Source organism: Abrus precatorius, unplaced genomic scaffold (assembly GCF_003935025.1).
Source record: "Abrus precatorius isolate BTA unplaced genomic scaffold, Abrus_2018 Scaffold10, whole genome shotgun sequence".
Lineage (NCBI taxonomy): Eukaryota > Viridiplantae > Streptophyta > Magnoliopsida > Fabales > Fabaceae > Abrus > Abrus precatorius.
The window spans coordinates 31,282,951-31,299,179 of record NW_020874292.1 but is presented as its reverse complement, the minus strand read 5'-3'; the positions used below and the strand labels follow the sequence as shown (position 1 = coordinate 31,299,179).

At 33.1% G+C, this 16,229-nt stretch overlaps 2 protein-coding genes across 5 annotated transcripts; one reads left to right on the top strand and one right to left on the bottom strand.

Annotated features, from left to right (window-relative positions):
• Positions 1 to 1,339: 1,339 nt before the first annotated feature.
• On the bottom strand, positions 1,340 to 4,888 carry LOC113852418 (fasciclin-like arabinogalactan protein 4). The gene has a single exon (XM_027482672.1). It carries the CDS (start codon positions 4,754 to 4,756, stop codon positions 3,470 to 3,472), a length of 1,287 nt encoding a protein of 428 aa, XP_027338473.1. The 5' UTR covers positions 4,757 to 4,888; the 3' UTR covers positions 1,340 to 3,469.
• A 1,267-nt stretch (positions 4,889 to 6,155) lies between these two features.
• On the top strand, positions 6,156 to 10,331 carry LOC113852977. Of its 4 annotated transcripts, XR_003502471.1 has the most exons (7): positions 6,194 to 6,397; positions 6,692 to 7,762; positions 7,847 to 7,913; positions 8,021 to 9,303; positions 9,393 to 9,701; positions 9,846 to 9,877; positions 10,014 to 10,299. XR_003502471.1 is itself a non-coding variant. In XM_027483404.1 (2 exons), exons 1-2 carry the CDS (start codon positions 6,390 to 6,392, stop codon positions 7,686 to 7,688), a joined length of 1,005 nt encoding a protein of 334 aa, XP_027339205.1. In that variant the 5' UTR covers positions 6,184 to 6,389; the 3' UTR covers positions 7,689 to 10,327. The 4 variants fall into 4 exon arrangements, 1 of the variants encoding a protein (XP_027339205.1); XR_003502469.1 differs by having other exon boundaries at positions 6,180 to 6,397; positions 7,847 to 8,264; positions 9,589 to 9,701; positions 10,014 to 10,324; XR_003502470.1 differs by having other exon boundaries at positions 6,156 to 6,397; positions 6,692 to 9,725; positions 9,846 to 10,331.
• Positions 10,332 to 16,229: the final 5,898 nt, after the last annotated feature.

The window sequence follows — 16,229 nt, the reverse complement described above, 5'->3', positions numbered from 1 at the left end:
ATATATTTATAACATACTTCTGTGTTCGGTTGGGTATATTCAATTCGCCTTAATGAATCAAATTTACATGAAAACGTACATGAATCATCTTACAAGCTGGACAGTACCTCGAGGTGACCAAGGTACTAGCTACCTCATGCGAATATCCAATCAACTTAATCTTCTCCTATCTATACGATCAATTTAAGTTTTGTTTTTGGTCTGACTGTACAATCAATTTGACTCACGAATCTCACTCGATCCAGCCTTTTGCTTTCTGTCAATACTGGATCTAGTTAATGTAACTGATCAGATCAGCCACAGCAGAGCCCAATTTGATTTCCCAAATTCTATAAGACCTTCTCGTAACATAATGAACATATGTTGCCCAACAATGTGCCCATCCTATATACGCAATCATAAGAGGAGATGAATTGCTTACCTCCCTGAAAGATATCACTATTAACATTGCATATGGCCGAGCCAGGTGTATTCCGATGACCGCAAGGGTTACTAGGGAATCAGTAAGAAATTACCTTGGTGAATTAGTGGTTAAATATTTGCCATACGATACGATTGCTTATTGTAAATTTTTTGTTTCAAAGAAAGTCTAAAAGCTGCATGTACGGCACATGCAGCCAGCCCCTCACAGGCTTTGCTTGAAGACTACGTATAATCTCGTACAAAGGCTATTGAGTCCACACATAATTCATGCTACAACTACAAGAAAGAAAACTTAACAGTGGATAGACTTGCAGAGGATGGCCCGAATGTATACTGTTTTTTCAGCTTTACTCCCTCCTTGTCAGACATGGTTTGTCCACACAAAAGAAAGACATAGTAAATGACCATAAAAGAGGAGGACCCTATAACAAGGGACATAAATACCAGTACCATGCAAGATTGTGGATTCGCTTTGGGTAGGAAGCCTTTGTAGATACTTGGTGATGTACAACTAGGTCTTTTTTTCGGGTAAACAGCCGCTTCTTTTGTCAAACAAAAGGTCCAAGAAAATGCAATTGGAAAATATATCCCTTAAAGTGGTAAAAAAAATCAAGAGAGCTGCTGAAATCGGAATAGATAATTTTTTGGAACTCTAGAGTGCAAATCCATACTTGCACGGCCGAGTAAAACTTGTGCCAAGCATCACTCAAGAGTTCATTTTAGATTCTGGCAGCTCTATTACTGTATTAGGTTCCTTATTCTTCCATGTAAACCTGAACTGCAGTCTCAGCAATCATCACTCACTTTAATTTTTGACTTCCAAAACTTTCCTTGATCTCTGACTTTATAAAATATTATTAAATATCATTCACTTGAGTACATAATGCCAATGAAAAAGAATAGGTGAATGAAATTTTGCAACAATTTTATGAAAGAAAAAACTAAAATAAAAATTCTGTAAAGTCAAAAATTAAAGTAAATATTTACAATGTAAGAGACCAAAGTAGAAGTTTCTCCATTCCTATCATCATCTACCACATATATATGTAGCTCTACCCTGACCATAGGTGCCATTCATGATAAAAAATATGACAATGCTAACTCCAGCCGGTACCTGGCTAGTATATCAAACCACTAAAATGTAGCCACTTTAACAACAACTATCATACTGTTAATAATTTCTTAATATTTGAACAGGGAAAGAAGCTATTATCATTCTGTTCTTGTAGCCATTCATGAATTTGACTTCCCAAGTACAAATAGGGCAAATGCACTCAATGCTTATGTTTGTGTAACACAGAAGATTAGTGGCTGAGAACTGAGAAATAAAGAATACAAAATACAAAGGATAGGTAATCGTTCCAACCCAAATTAGTAAAACACAAAACAGAAACATACGGTAGATGCTAAAGCCTTCCCATCATTATAAGTCTACAGCAGAAAATAAACACCAGAAGAGTAGAACATCCCTATCAGTTTGAGCAATAGTCAACCTTAAAACAAGTGACTCAGTCCATACTCCAAACTAACACCAAAATGCAAGAAGTTCAGGTAAGATTTGTATGATAATATATGCTATTACAGCATATTTTCAGGACAACCATCAAAATTTATGGAGTTAAATATGCAGTGTCAAGAAAATACTTTCCTTGTTTGCACTACATAAAGCAACCAAAAATAAAAAGAAGCAAAAACTTACTCTTTTAAGAGGAGATGATTAAGGCAAGAATTGCAACCGGTTTTTGCACTACTTATATCAAATCTTCCAATCATAGAAATGGGTAATTGAAAAATCTTTCATTCTAACTCTTTCTGTCTTTCTCTTCTAAACTTTTGCATGTGGTGGAAATCAACCCAAATACAATTAGAGGACCCATCCAAAACAGGCAACACCAGTATTCCAAAGAAAAATAGTTATAGACCAAGAAGCCTGTGGCTTACGGTGATTCCAACTAAGATGTAGGTGGCAGGACATTTGGCTTCAGCATGTGCAGACAAGACAACAAAATTCTGGTTTTAAGACAAAAGTAAAAGAAAATGAAAAAAAAAATGCTGATAGAAGGGGAAAAACCCCTTTAAATAGATTAAGACAACACCAAGATGCTTCTTTGCCCCTCTCAAAACCAGCTTCACACAACCGGCATCATATCATCTCCACTAATTTTTCAATATCTAAATAAGTGCAGCTTCATGCTCATTGAGAATCTTAGATATTTACGGGAAACAAGCTTGCAGCAGAACCCCCTAAACTTCATATTTCAATAATCTAAGACCAGACCAGTTTTTTAGTCCTCAGTTCCACAATTCAATGCATTCAGCACATTATAGGAAATGATAACAATCCCAAATTTGTTGACATCAAATGTAATGCCTTTCATCTTGCAAATAATTATATGATATAACTCGCACTATGTGACATTATTTCCAGATATGCACCCCAAATTACAATTTAATACTTGTATGTAATCCACATCTGTAGTTTAATTAATAAAGAAGGAACTACCTGATGGTCATCTAGGTGTAAGCAACAAGCAAAGCAAGCAGCCCAAACTCCTGCACCAATGAAATTGGCCACTCCGCAAGGCACATTCAATCAGCAAAAGATCACGTGCGCAACACCTGGCAGGTACTAACACCTAAAAGGGTTTTGATAACAATACGAAAAGTCACACTGAACCAAATTCTGAAGCAGAAACTTATGTCTAAAACAAGATAAAAGCTTACTTAACCAACTCTTAACACGATGGTCATTGTCATTGGACTTCATTATACATCAAAATACAAGGCCCTTCCCCTACAGGGAAAAACAATAAAAGCAGAGAAACGGCATTGACCTTCATAATAACACTAATTATTAGATCAATGGCACAATTAACATTGACGATCTTATAATAAATGGTAAAGAAGCAAAAAAAAAAAAAAAAAAAGGAAAAGAAAAGAAGAGGCTGCATTTGCAACCTAATAATGCAATTAACCGTGTACAGAAGGGTGGAGGGAATCAAAACAAAACCCCACAAAAAAATAATAATAATAATTGTAATCTTACTTATACCACTAAATACAATAATCCTATACAGCAAAGAACAACTACAACAAAGGATCGAGAAGCACCAGCTTGAGACCGCACATCTTCGCGAAACCCCGGCGGCGACGAGAGGTGCGAGGGTTGGCCATCGAAACCCGGCGAATTCTCCGGCGGGAGCGCGTCATCATCCGGCGGAGGAGCACCATCGAGAGGCTTGGCAGACACAATAGGATTCCTGCCGAAGATCTCTCTGGGCAACAGAACCTTGGAGACGCCAAAAATGGCGACGGGATTCTGATCGAAAACCGTCTGCGTAACGGAGGCCTGAACGATGCCTGTGTTGATGGCGACGGAGCCGTTAACGCGGGAAATGTTGAGTGTGAAGCTGCCAGCGCCCATGGCCTCAGTGGCAAGCGTTGGTTGAAGAGGGTTAACCACGGATTCAAGAGAACCGAGAGGGTAATAGGAATGAAGCACGTGAAATTTAAGAACAACGGCTTTCTTATCGGCGGGAAGGGACTGAAGCGCGACGGAAGGAGGGAGATCGGCGAAGGCATCGTCGACGGGGACGAAGAGAGTAATTCCGGCGCCGCCTTCGTCCGCTTCGAATTCCTGCACTACGCCGGAGGCGGAGAGCATGGAGGCAGCGACGTTGAAGTTGTGGCCGTCGATTAGGGCTTTGGTGATGTTGAGGACGAGGTTAGGGCGAGTTTCGGAGGCCATGAGGTCGAAGCCGTAGGGAATGAGGAGAGAGTTGACGGAGAAGATGGTAATGTTGTATGGTAGGGTTTTGACGAGGGAAAGAAGAGTGGCGTTGGAAGGGGAATAGGGAGCGGGTGAGTGGATTGAAACGACGCCGGATTGGGGGTCGCGAGTGATGTTCACAGAGCCGAAGTCGTCGGTGGCGCGGCCGGTGGTTTGGAGGAGTGTGGTGACGAGTTTGCCGGAGGGAGGGAGGGAGCGGAGGTCGGACCATGACAGGAATTGGAGGAGGACGTGGTAGCGGAGGACATCAGCGAGGGCGGAGGGGGAGAGGTGGTGGCGGACGAGGTGGTCGTCGGAGGATAGGTAGGAGTTTGGGACGGCGAGGAGTGAGAGGGAGGAGCGGTGGGAGAGATCGGCGGCGAGTGGCGTCGCGGAGGAGAGTAGGGCGGTGAATTGGGAGAGGTCTGGGAAGGTGGAGAGGAGCGCGGTGAGGTTGAGATTCAGCGATAGTGTTGCTGGTGGGGTCAAGAGGAGTAAATAGAGTATTGTTCTGAGGGTAATATGGGGAATCATTGTTCCCCCCGATTCAGAATGGGAAGCCATTGTGGTTTCTCTTCTTCAATGGGATTGGATTTGGGGGGTTATGTGACAGATTTTGAGTGAGCGAAGTGTGAAGTGAAGTGAAATGAAGTAGTGAGATGAACGAGTGAGCATGCAAGCTGTGAATGATGAGATTAGCACCGTGGGGGTGATGCAATGATGATGTGGATTGTTAGTGTTTTAGTGTTTTCCATTATTCTCTTTTTTTTATCCCATATTCCGTCTTCTTCCCACTCAACTTGCTTTCCGCTCTCTCTAATATGTGTTCCTGGGAATTTATGACAACTACCCTTAAATATAATTACCTAATTCCACTCTCCTCTCAGATTATGCTATTTCACATTTATATGTCATGGCATGAAATTTATCATTCATACTGTAATTTGATAATATTCAATGACGATTTGTCTCTAATGAATTACTTACATTCTTCTATAAATAATAATGTAACAATTTATTAGCAGTTTATGATCAAACTTTTCGTCGTGTAAACATTTCTCGTCTATCGTTCATCATTCTAAGTAACTGCATGCATTCGTGCTAATTTAATTATTATAATGTCTTTTATAAGTACATTTTTTTTCTAAAGAAATAAAACTGTACTTTAGTAGTTATAAATATAATGGTTATTAAAAGATTAACAATTGAAGTTTTCAGGAAAATCACAGTTTATTATATATGTATTTGTATTTCATTAAAACTTTAATTGTTATTTTTTAATCAAACCTAAATTTTATCTTCCAATATATTATTTTATATTATAGGGATCAAATCTTACCGAAAAGAAATTAAATAAGACTTAACTACACTTTGATCTCTTTAATTTACATTATATATAATTTTAATATTTCAAGATATTTAAGCCTTTATTTTTTAAATTAAGCATATATTATTTTGTATACCTAAAAATTTTAAATTATTATTTTTTATTTAAATATTTAGAAATTTATCATAGATTTAGAGTTTAAAATAATTTCAAGATTTTCCACTATTTTATTTAGAAGGAATGAATTAGATTTACACAAATATAATATAACAATACTTTATTCTACATTTGAAGTGAACCGAATATTGACATGACGATAAGTTATAAATCATACACAAATAATGAAATTATATTAATTTTTAATGCAAAATTAGATATAATTTTATTTAAATTAAAACTGTGTAATAAATTTTATTTTTAATAGAAATATATAAATTTTATTAAAATTATATAAAATTATCAAATTTAATTTTGCTTATAACCAACATTGAAAACTAAAATAAAATTAACATAAAAATATTTTTTTAATTTGTTTCTTATTAATAAAACCTAATCTTTAAAGAAAATATAATAAAAACAAAATTATAAAAAATTCTGTTGAGTTAATGTAGCGTGTGTAAGATCCAAGATAACTTGTATGACTCTTCTTCAGCTCTCTTGCAGAAAGCTACGCTAAATGCGCCTCCAAAACAAGAAGCTCTCGGGAAACATTTTCTGGATATCACAGGCAACGAACATTCTCGAAGGATCAATGATAGAAAATGGAACATGCCATCGCTTCAAATGCCCCGTTTGGCTAAGAACAACAACTCCTGAGAAATACCAAACTCATATAGTTTATTCGCAGACAGAACCATGTATTCTAGCTGAATGAGAAGGTATATCCACAAACGATTTTAACCCTGCTTTATTTCTCATTCAGTTATTCCAAACAACGTGCACGCTTGTTCTTTATAGATTAAATTAATTGTTTGGTCCCGATCTTATACTATAATTAAGAATTTTGCACCTCTTTATTTGATTGTTCATTGTTCTCTATACAACTAATAAATGAAACCATGCACATGTTAATTGTTTATAGAAAACTTAGCATCACCCTAATTACTTATGTTAACTGTTGCCTAGTTTATATCTACTGCAGTTTAAGTGACAGTTTCTCTCTTCTTCAACAGTGGCGAAATCGCTTCTTCATTTTCGCTTGTTTGGCTGCAATGTTTCAAGCACAAAAATAGCTGCTATATGGGTGCATCTGTAACATGTCTCAGTAATAAGAGAAATTTTAGTAGTGATGATTGTTTACCAGTTATTAGAGAACCTAGTACAAGTAGAAATGCTCCTGATGACCGCTCTAGAAAATCGGGTTCACTCGGTGGCATGTTAAAATACAAATCCGCTGAAAATTATCCAGTCCTTCGAGCAAGCTGCCTTCAACACTGGTTTAAAAAATGGCAAACACTTAGGAGAAACAAATTGACAGCTAGCACTTTTGCTGCTGCAATTGGGTTTTGGCGTCGTCGAAGGGTTCAGCTGTGGTTAGAGAAGCTTGGTGCTATTGAACCGTTCTCTGGAAACCTTGCCACCTGTTGGAGCAATATCAAAGAGGGGGATGCACTTGAAAGATACAAACTGATTACTGGAAATACTGTGTTGTTTCCTGAATTTCAGGTCTATGATGCATACCCAGAAGATAACTGGCTGGCTGCTTCACCGGACGGTGTTATTGACAGGATGGTGTATGAGTTACCTTCTCGTGGAGTACTGGAGATAAAGTGTCCATACTTTGACGGGGACATAAGGAGAGCTTTCCCTTGGTCTCGAATTCCAATTCACTACATTCCTCAAGCTCAGGGTTTAATGGAGATTCTGGGAAGTGACTGGATGGATTTTTATGTTTGGACTCCTAATGGTAGTAGTCTATTCAGGTTGTATCGTGATCCAGAGTATTGGGATGTAATGAAAATAGCTTTATCGGATTTCTGGTGGAAGCATGTCCAGCCAGCAAGAGAGTTGTATCGTAGTAATGATGTAACAAATCCCCTTTTTCAATTAAGATCAGTGAGACCAGGTCGTAGACATGAATTGTGTACATATATAGCTTATAAAAGCAAACACATTGTTGATAATTCTAAGTTGTTGATGCGGGAGATACATGGGAAACTGCAAAATTGATGTCACCAACTGTTAGAGGAGCGTCATTGGAGCAGTAACAAATTCTTTATTATAGGTTCCATGATATTTGAGAGGTGAGTCTGTGTCAATATAGTTTATGAATAAATTGATTTAGCTGAAGAGGGATGACATTATGAAGTTGTTGTGTTGGTTTACAGATTTAAGGAGTTGATTGTTAGATGTGATTATTTGAAGCTGGAGAGTAGAGAGGGACAAACTTAACAGGTTATAAAACTTTACACAATTGAGAAATCTGGTACTGAGAAAGAGGAGGGTTTGACTACAATTATATCTCTTATTCTCTACAAAGAAAAATTGTTAATATCTTGCAGGCTATCTTCCTGCATTCATCAGTACATTAGTTCTGTTGGATCACTTTTCTGTTAACACAATAAAATGATCCGATACTTGAAGTGAGTAACATGTTCATAATAACAAATATGGATTTACATGCTATGAAGTCCAATTTGAGGATGCGGGACTCGTTTCTTTTTTATTCCTCTCTGGGGTTGCTTAAGACTAAGACTCTTTCTCTTCTCATTGTCTAAGTGACCCAGTTCCTTAGGCTTCAGCAAGGTAATTTTTTGTAGACCTACTGAACTTGAGTCATAGCTTCCATTGTAATATTTTATTTTGATTGACTGTTAGCTAGTTTGTTCTGTATTGCAATTTGCTAAGGATGCTATCTATGAATGTTTGGAAGGCACAGAGTTGTCTCTTATATACTAAACATGAAGTAGTAAATGTTTTCCCTCTTCTGGTGTGTTTGATATATAACCATTCTAGTGCCTTCATCCAACAGCTTAAACTTTTAGGAAGTGTTGGTTCATGGCATGGTGTTAGCCCTTCCAATATGCTTAATATTACCATAACAACAACATGGTTATTCACAAAGCGAACACTCAACCAAATGCTGATTATAATTGAGAATAAAATATCTTGCTGCTGACTGGGTTGTATATTTTTATTTTGCAAGCAGGCTTAATTGAACTTCTTTTGAAGTTTCAATTTCTATGAATAACTCTCTTTTAAGTTACTTTGTTACCCACTTCTGGTCAGCATTTATATGCTTGTCTGGACTTATGACAGATTCCTATGCTTATAGATTTTAAACCCTCATTACAAGTTAAGACATGAATACAAGATTGTGAACTTGCTTCGTACAAGTCTTTCTGCAAATATGAAGTCAATGGGTTCTTAGGCTTTGTGTCTAATACCTCTGATTTAATATATTTTCTCATAATTAAGTTATTCCTTAGAAGCTTTTGCAAAAGAAAACTCTCAGAAGTATCTGCGAAGTTATGATTCTAACATCTTTTATATATGACTGCTATAGTTATATCCTCGGCTGCAATGCTTGATGCATCTATAGGATCTTTAACTAATATTTTATTACGGGTAATCTTATAGATTGTCAGATATGGGGTGTCAATATGCTCGGTATGGCTTACAAGTTTGTTGTGTTTGTTTTTATCACTGTCTTAGTAATTTTCTTGTTGCCAATTGTAATTGTTGCGTTGCCAGTTTGCCATGTTTCAAATCTCAACCTTTTAATACTCAAGGTGGTCTCCAAGATTCCAACCATCCAACATGATGTTTAGAATATGAAGCTTAGGTATGTTTGTTTCACATGTGGTCAGATATTGTCACCAAATTTTTATCCAGGTAGTTAATTGTGTGATATAGCATGTCACATCACAGCAGGTGCCTGCTGCATGAAGTCACTCGTGTCACATTTTTGTGTCCTGCAATTCCCACCCATGATTGTAGTCAGTATCGTGGATCTAGATCACAGCCACTATGATGCACGGGGACAAAACCCTTCTTTGCCACTGATGTCTGAATTTTCCAACCCCTTTCGTTTTACATATTTTTGTGATTTCTCCTGTCTCTTTTCCAGAAGAATCACAACAGGGTATGAACCTCTTCTTCCTCATTTGACGCAAACAGAGTCAACGTCTGACCCCACTGCCCGCTGTGTTCTTAGTGATTTGCTCTCCGATGCATGTCCAGGTCTCTGTTCTTTCAAAACCTGCTGTTAGTACCACAATTTTGCTTTCATTTGCTCAGATGTGACCTTTCTAAGTTAAACATTGTAGCTATTTGGAATTTCTCCTCATTTAATGAATTTAATGATTACTTCAATTTGTATAACAGGACATTTGGGGTGATTTGATCAGTTCCTTGAGGTAAAATTGTAGACAAATCGTGCTCATTTTCCAATTCTGATTTTGTTTTCTTAAGGTGGCTAGTTGAAGGATTAACAAGTTAGAGATGGATATATAGGGTATAGAGAGATTTTAATTTCACTGCTATTTGCTGTAGAGAATACTAATTTAAGACGCTACTTGGAGATCTTCTTACCCTTCATTCAGGCTTTTAAGTGGTGTCCTTCGGTCACTTAAAATGCCATGAGATTGGAGAGACCATTCGAAGAAGAGATGAGAAGGGTTGTTTAGGATCTTGATACAAAGCACTATGCACTTTGTAATACTCAGGTTTCAGTATATCAATGAGGTGGTTGTGTATTGCATGTTTTAGTATTAAGTTTATTGCCTGCTGCAAATTAATACGGTTTGGTTGTAGAATGCTTATGATCAATCATTAGAACACAATAAAATATTGTGTTCAGTTCTACTTTACATGGATTTAAAGATGTCACTCATGCTGATAATTTGAGTTTTTAATTAATTCTAGGTGCTTCTTGCCTGTAAAGGAACACTTACTGAAGGAAGGTCTAGAAATCCTTATCTAAGGTGGTATTACTTTGGTTCAATTTATAAGAAATAATTACCAATAGTTTTTTTTTTGTCTAAAATATAAGAAATAGACTCATTTTCAAATGCATTAATTTTAATTTTTTTATATTTATTTATTGTAAGATTTATATTAATAAGGTACTCACCTTTTATATGGATAAGTAGACACATTTATTCATTTAATATATAAGATAACAATTAATATTATGTATATTTTTAGAATAGAGTAAGAAGTATGATAAATAATTTGTTAATCTTAATGAATTAGGTGCTTATTTTTTATAAATAAAATTGGACTTAATATTTATTTAAAAGGGAAAAACTTTTGATGTTTTGTTGAGAAAATGTGACAAGTAACACGTTGTGATAGCATTTTTTATGGTCATAATAAATTTTTAACTATTTGATCTTAAGCTATTTTTTATATATATTAAGACTCGTTGCAAGATATTTAAAGAATCACGGTTGCCTGCATTAGTTTTGCGGGAGACATTGTTAGCATCCCTCAACTTCATTTTATGGATAATATCTAAAATATATGCAAAACGATAAAATTGCATTCATGCATGCATGCATATATATATATAATTCAATATGGATTATTTGTTGATTTTCCTTAAAGCGAATCCCTTATACACACACAAGTAAGTGTTTTAGGTATTGCATGGGAAGAAAAAGAAAATTTTCAATATAAATAATTAATCTTGGGTTAATATAAAAAGATGTCCTTAACATAAATTGAAAGTTTAAAAATAATTGAAATTTAACATTTTTAAAAATACGTAAAATGTGTTCCATCAATAATAATACCATCTATCCTTAGAAGAGAGTATATTACATGTTCTAACATTTAAGAAATATGTTTATAATCTTTATAAGTCCTTTGGTTCTAGTCTTCCTTTCTTGCATTTGGTTTTGAATCGCTTTCCTATTCAAATCATACAATAATTTCATTTTCTAAAAGCATGTATAGTTAGAGTAGAAAAAGGAGGGGGAGCATAATTTCCCTTATCCAAGCTTTTTGATGTTACTATAATTATAAGGATAGATATGTTGTCATAGAAAGAGATAGGTTTCAACAATTGTTGAGCCCATTTTCCCACATGCTTAGCCCAAACTTAAAACCCATCTCAGGCCTAAAGTTGTTTAACCCAAATCAGGCTTGGCTCCGCTTTGGATCAAAGGATGAGTCCAAACGGTTGTCCCACTGTTGAAGAGAGGCTAATTTTTAACAAATAATAGCACATGAATTAATGCATCATTTGAAAAAGAAAGAAATAAGGGTGAAACTAGTTGAACACAACGAACTGTATAAAATAATATAACAGTTCAACATGTCTTGAGTCTGGATCAAAGTGCCATTTCCCTTCATTAGAAAATAAAAAACACACAAAATGTTAGATTCATTAGGATGGGTGTTAGGATTCAATCCCAAAGATGCACATACACTTACAGTAATAGTTAGTAACGAGAGTTAATTTAATAAGACTCGTTACAATTCATTCATATTAAATGTCAAATTTATACATTTATATTATTTAATAAACTTTGAAGATTTAATCAAATACTATATTGGACACCATAGCATTAAAAACAAGGTTCCGAAAGATGCGCAAAATGCGTAAGAAAACTTCCACGCTACTCAGAAGAGAGGAGGCAAATCAGTAATAATGGTTATGAATAGAAAATTGAAAGGTAATAATCCAAACAAGGTCCCACTACTAATGAAGTTCGAATATGGGTTACATGTGTATGGAGTAATTCGTGCCTACGTGGCAGAAAGATAATACGTGGCAGAATAATAAGAAATATTGCAAAATAAAAAACATTGGTCCCCACAAGACACCGCATAGGTGTATACTAAAAATCAGAGATACTCATGTCTACCCAAATATTATTATTCAGTATTTTATTCTATAATCTAACTATAGGATATATTTTGTGGGAGTTACACAACATATTTTAGTATTATGATAGGCTTCTCAACATAAATAAGAGTTATTTTAGTATTGTGTACTCTAAATTATCCCACATTTTAGAAAAAAGATTGAGTTTTGGTTATAAATTAAAAAGCAGTTTTTAGAGTTTTCTCTTACTTGGGATGAGAATGAGACATGGAAAGTAGAGATCTTTACAATATTTTTTTTTCATGCACATAAATGGCGAAATTAAAACCGAAAGATGGTGATAAGAATTCTGAATTCCTTCTGATTACACCGAAACATGTCGGTGAGAAATATCTCTTTAGTACAAAAAGAAAATTACAATATTTTTTTAAAAATAAAATAGCTTAGTTAAACTGAGGCCGCTTCCAATTATTTAATTCAACTTTAATTGCTTTATAAATTTAAGCTTTCATTTTTCAAAATTTAAGATTTTTTTATTAACTCACGTAACTTCTTTAATATTGAATTTTAAAAAAATTTTAAATTTTAAATCTTAATATATTAAATCAAATTAAAAATAGTTAAGATTACTGTAATTTAAATTTTAAATTTTAACATTTCATATTATTAAAGATGATGTGTCTTAAGTTTAATAATTTAAAATTATATTTAATTTAATCTCATTTATTATAGAAAATAATTATTATTAATAATAAAATAATTTATCTTTTGTAAAATTTATTTAAATTTTAAATTTTTATAACATGTCTTTAAATTTTCATTATAAAGTTTTATATAATTTTAAAATACTTATATAATATAAAAAATGTTACTTATTTAAAATTTCTACTTTTCAATAATTGATTGGACAGGTCGAATAATTGGAAACTGAATCGATTATGAACTTCTTATACAGTTCCATTTAAATTGATCGGAAGATATAAATACGCTTAATTTCATGAATCTCAATTTTTAAGGTTTATTTTAAGTATATAAAATGATAATTTATTATAAAAATTAATTATATTCATTATATTATCATAATAATAAATAATTTTAATAAAAAATTATCATATTTTACTATTTATCTTCAATATTAAGAACTCAGTTTAACATTTTTTATAATTAACTTGAGTTTTACGTATTTGATAATTAATTAACCAATTATTCCGAATTATCATAAGAAATACATTATTTTCATACTTTTTTTATAATATTAATAATATTTTATCTTATTTCATAATTTTTATTTCTCTTTTAAAAAATTGTATAAATATATTATTCTCCTACAAATTTCTTTCATTTTTAAAATAATTATTACAAGTCAAGCACATAAAAATCATCATAATTTAATTTAACTTATAAGCATAAAAAATTAATTATTATGACTAAAAGATATAAAAAGAGTCCAACTGAAAAGAATAATATTACTATTAAATAAAAGAATTTCATGATTTAAAAAGCATATTAAACTTTAAACATATTAGTCTAGTCAACCTGGGAAACAGATAATAATACTAATTAACTGAAAAAGACTATTAGAGATTAGATGTGTGAAAATAATTGAATAAATTCTGACAAATCTCAGAAACAATTGAAAATGAATGTGGACACATGTCTTTGACATTGGAAGACAGACAAAGAGGGCAACAAATGCTTCATACAATAAGTCATTTTTGCTGTCCCCACAGGCTGCCACGTGTCACCACCTTTTCAGAATTTTCTTTGTGGTCCTTTTTGGGGAGTTTTTGCAGTGCCTTATTATTCTCTCTTCATGGAACCAACAAGTCACTGTCCTCTAATTTTTATGCCATGGACCACTTAACTTACCCTATAATAAATTTTTATGGTAGTGAATATAGAAATAAACAACGAGTGAATATGCAATCATTTCATTCAAATAATTTATCCCCCAAAAAAATTGCTAAAGATTGTATCACATGATGTGTGTAAAAAAGTAGTATACATACATTAATGTCATGTATTTTAAGCCACCTTAATGCATATTTAACATTTAGTGAAAAATATATGCGTATAATGTATTAAAGTTATCACTTGTAAGTTACTCAATGCAATATCTCCTTAATTGTAATGTAGTTTAATATAAGATAATATATTCATTTCACTAGAAAAGAAGAGGTTAGTCACTAAATTTCTTCTCGTTAATATAATACATAGATGACATAAATTTTTCAAAAAAATTAATATGTAAATATATATATATATATATATATATTTAATCAAGATAATTCTTATATTTTTTACTCACTTGCATATAATTTATAACTTGCACTCACTCTCACTCACTCATCTGCCCCACCCTCATAGAAGGCAAGTGAACACCATTGAAGACAATGCCTTTTCGGTTAATATATTTTGGGAACATCTTATATATTTTTGTATTAATCAACATTTTTTTTTATTTCTACATTTTGTGAATTATATATACTTCTTTTGACCCCACTTAAATCCCTCTCCCATGGGTGAAGTGCTTCCTTTTCGTGAATTTTGTGCTACCTAGTTTGAATAATAATAATAATAATAATAATAATAATAAAAGAAGTAAATGCACCACAGAAGTAACCCAAAAGAAAGACAAATGGAAGTTTTTAATGTTATGAAACGATGTGTGTAAACTGAAAAATGAGAGAAACTAGGCGATAAAATACACAACGAGGAAATTAAATGCACCACATAAAGCTTGTAGAGTGAGTCCATGCATCATCAAATAAAAGTCAGAACATACATTTTACTTCAGGTCCTATCTCATCTACAATTTTCACATTTTGTAGGGACTGTGTATACAAGGCATTGACTAAGAAGAAAGGATAAACAAGAGTTAGTTAAGAGCTATCTACATTCATTGCCAGCAAAGATAAAAACAAAGCTTACCAATTAAGCTTCGCTTAAACCTAACATGTTTTACGAATTAAAAGCTTAGGCCATTTTTAAGGCTTGGTTAAAACTTTTTGACCTCTTAATCATTTTAATGGCTTACTTTATATTAAATAAGCCATCAAACTAGTAGACAATAACACTTGGAACAAACTAGCATAATATTGAACAAAATCACAACGTAACCAATTGCATTTTATTCATCCTCTTCATGAAATCAAATCATTAGGGATAATATCAAGTAATGAAAAGCAAGGATCAGTGAGCACAAGTGGTTTATAAGCTCTTTTTGTTAATATTTTTTTTTTATTAAATCTTTATGATATCTTATCTTTATTTCAAAATATACAAATTCTTACTCTAAATAAGAAAAAGATAATAAATCAAAATCGAACAAAACTGTAAATAAGCTCTTTTCATGATAATATAAAACTATTTTACGATATATATTTAAAATGTGTTTATAATAATTTTTTAAATATTCATTTAAAACATAAGATTTCATAATAAATTCCATATTAAAAACATTCATGAACCAAATTTATTATTTTACAATAAATATAAATATTAAATATTTAAAAGTATAATAAATTTTGTTCAATTTCATAAAAATCAACAGGTAAAGTGACAAATTTTATAGCTGCACTAAGATCACTCATGAGACATGGAGGATCCTTGACATGAAATGAAGGGCATGACATTTTAAATGGAGGCATGGAATTGCATGCTCTGTAATTCAGCAATAACTAGCAAGGAGACATCTAAGCCCTACAGTGGTAGATTCCAATAAACTATTATCTTTTGATGATGCTATTAGGTTTCTAAGTTGGCCTAGTTTGAAACATAATTCTACCTTACAACAATACATAATTTAGTAGTGTATAATTTTTTTCCTAATAATTTGGCCTTGCATCTGATTATGCTTGTTTGAGTTAAACAGTTGTTAAATTAATTTATGAAGGAAATGAGAAATTATTGCATATTTTGAACTGCTTCAATTA

Excerpts from the sequence above, each read along its gene's own strand:
- LOC113852418 (XM_027482672.1), bottom strand. The coding sequence starts at position 4,756 with ATGGCTTCCCATTCTGAATCGGGGGGAACAATGATTCCCCATATTACC.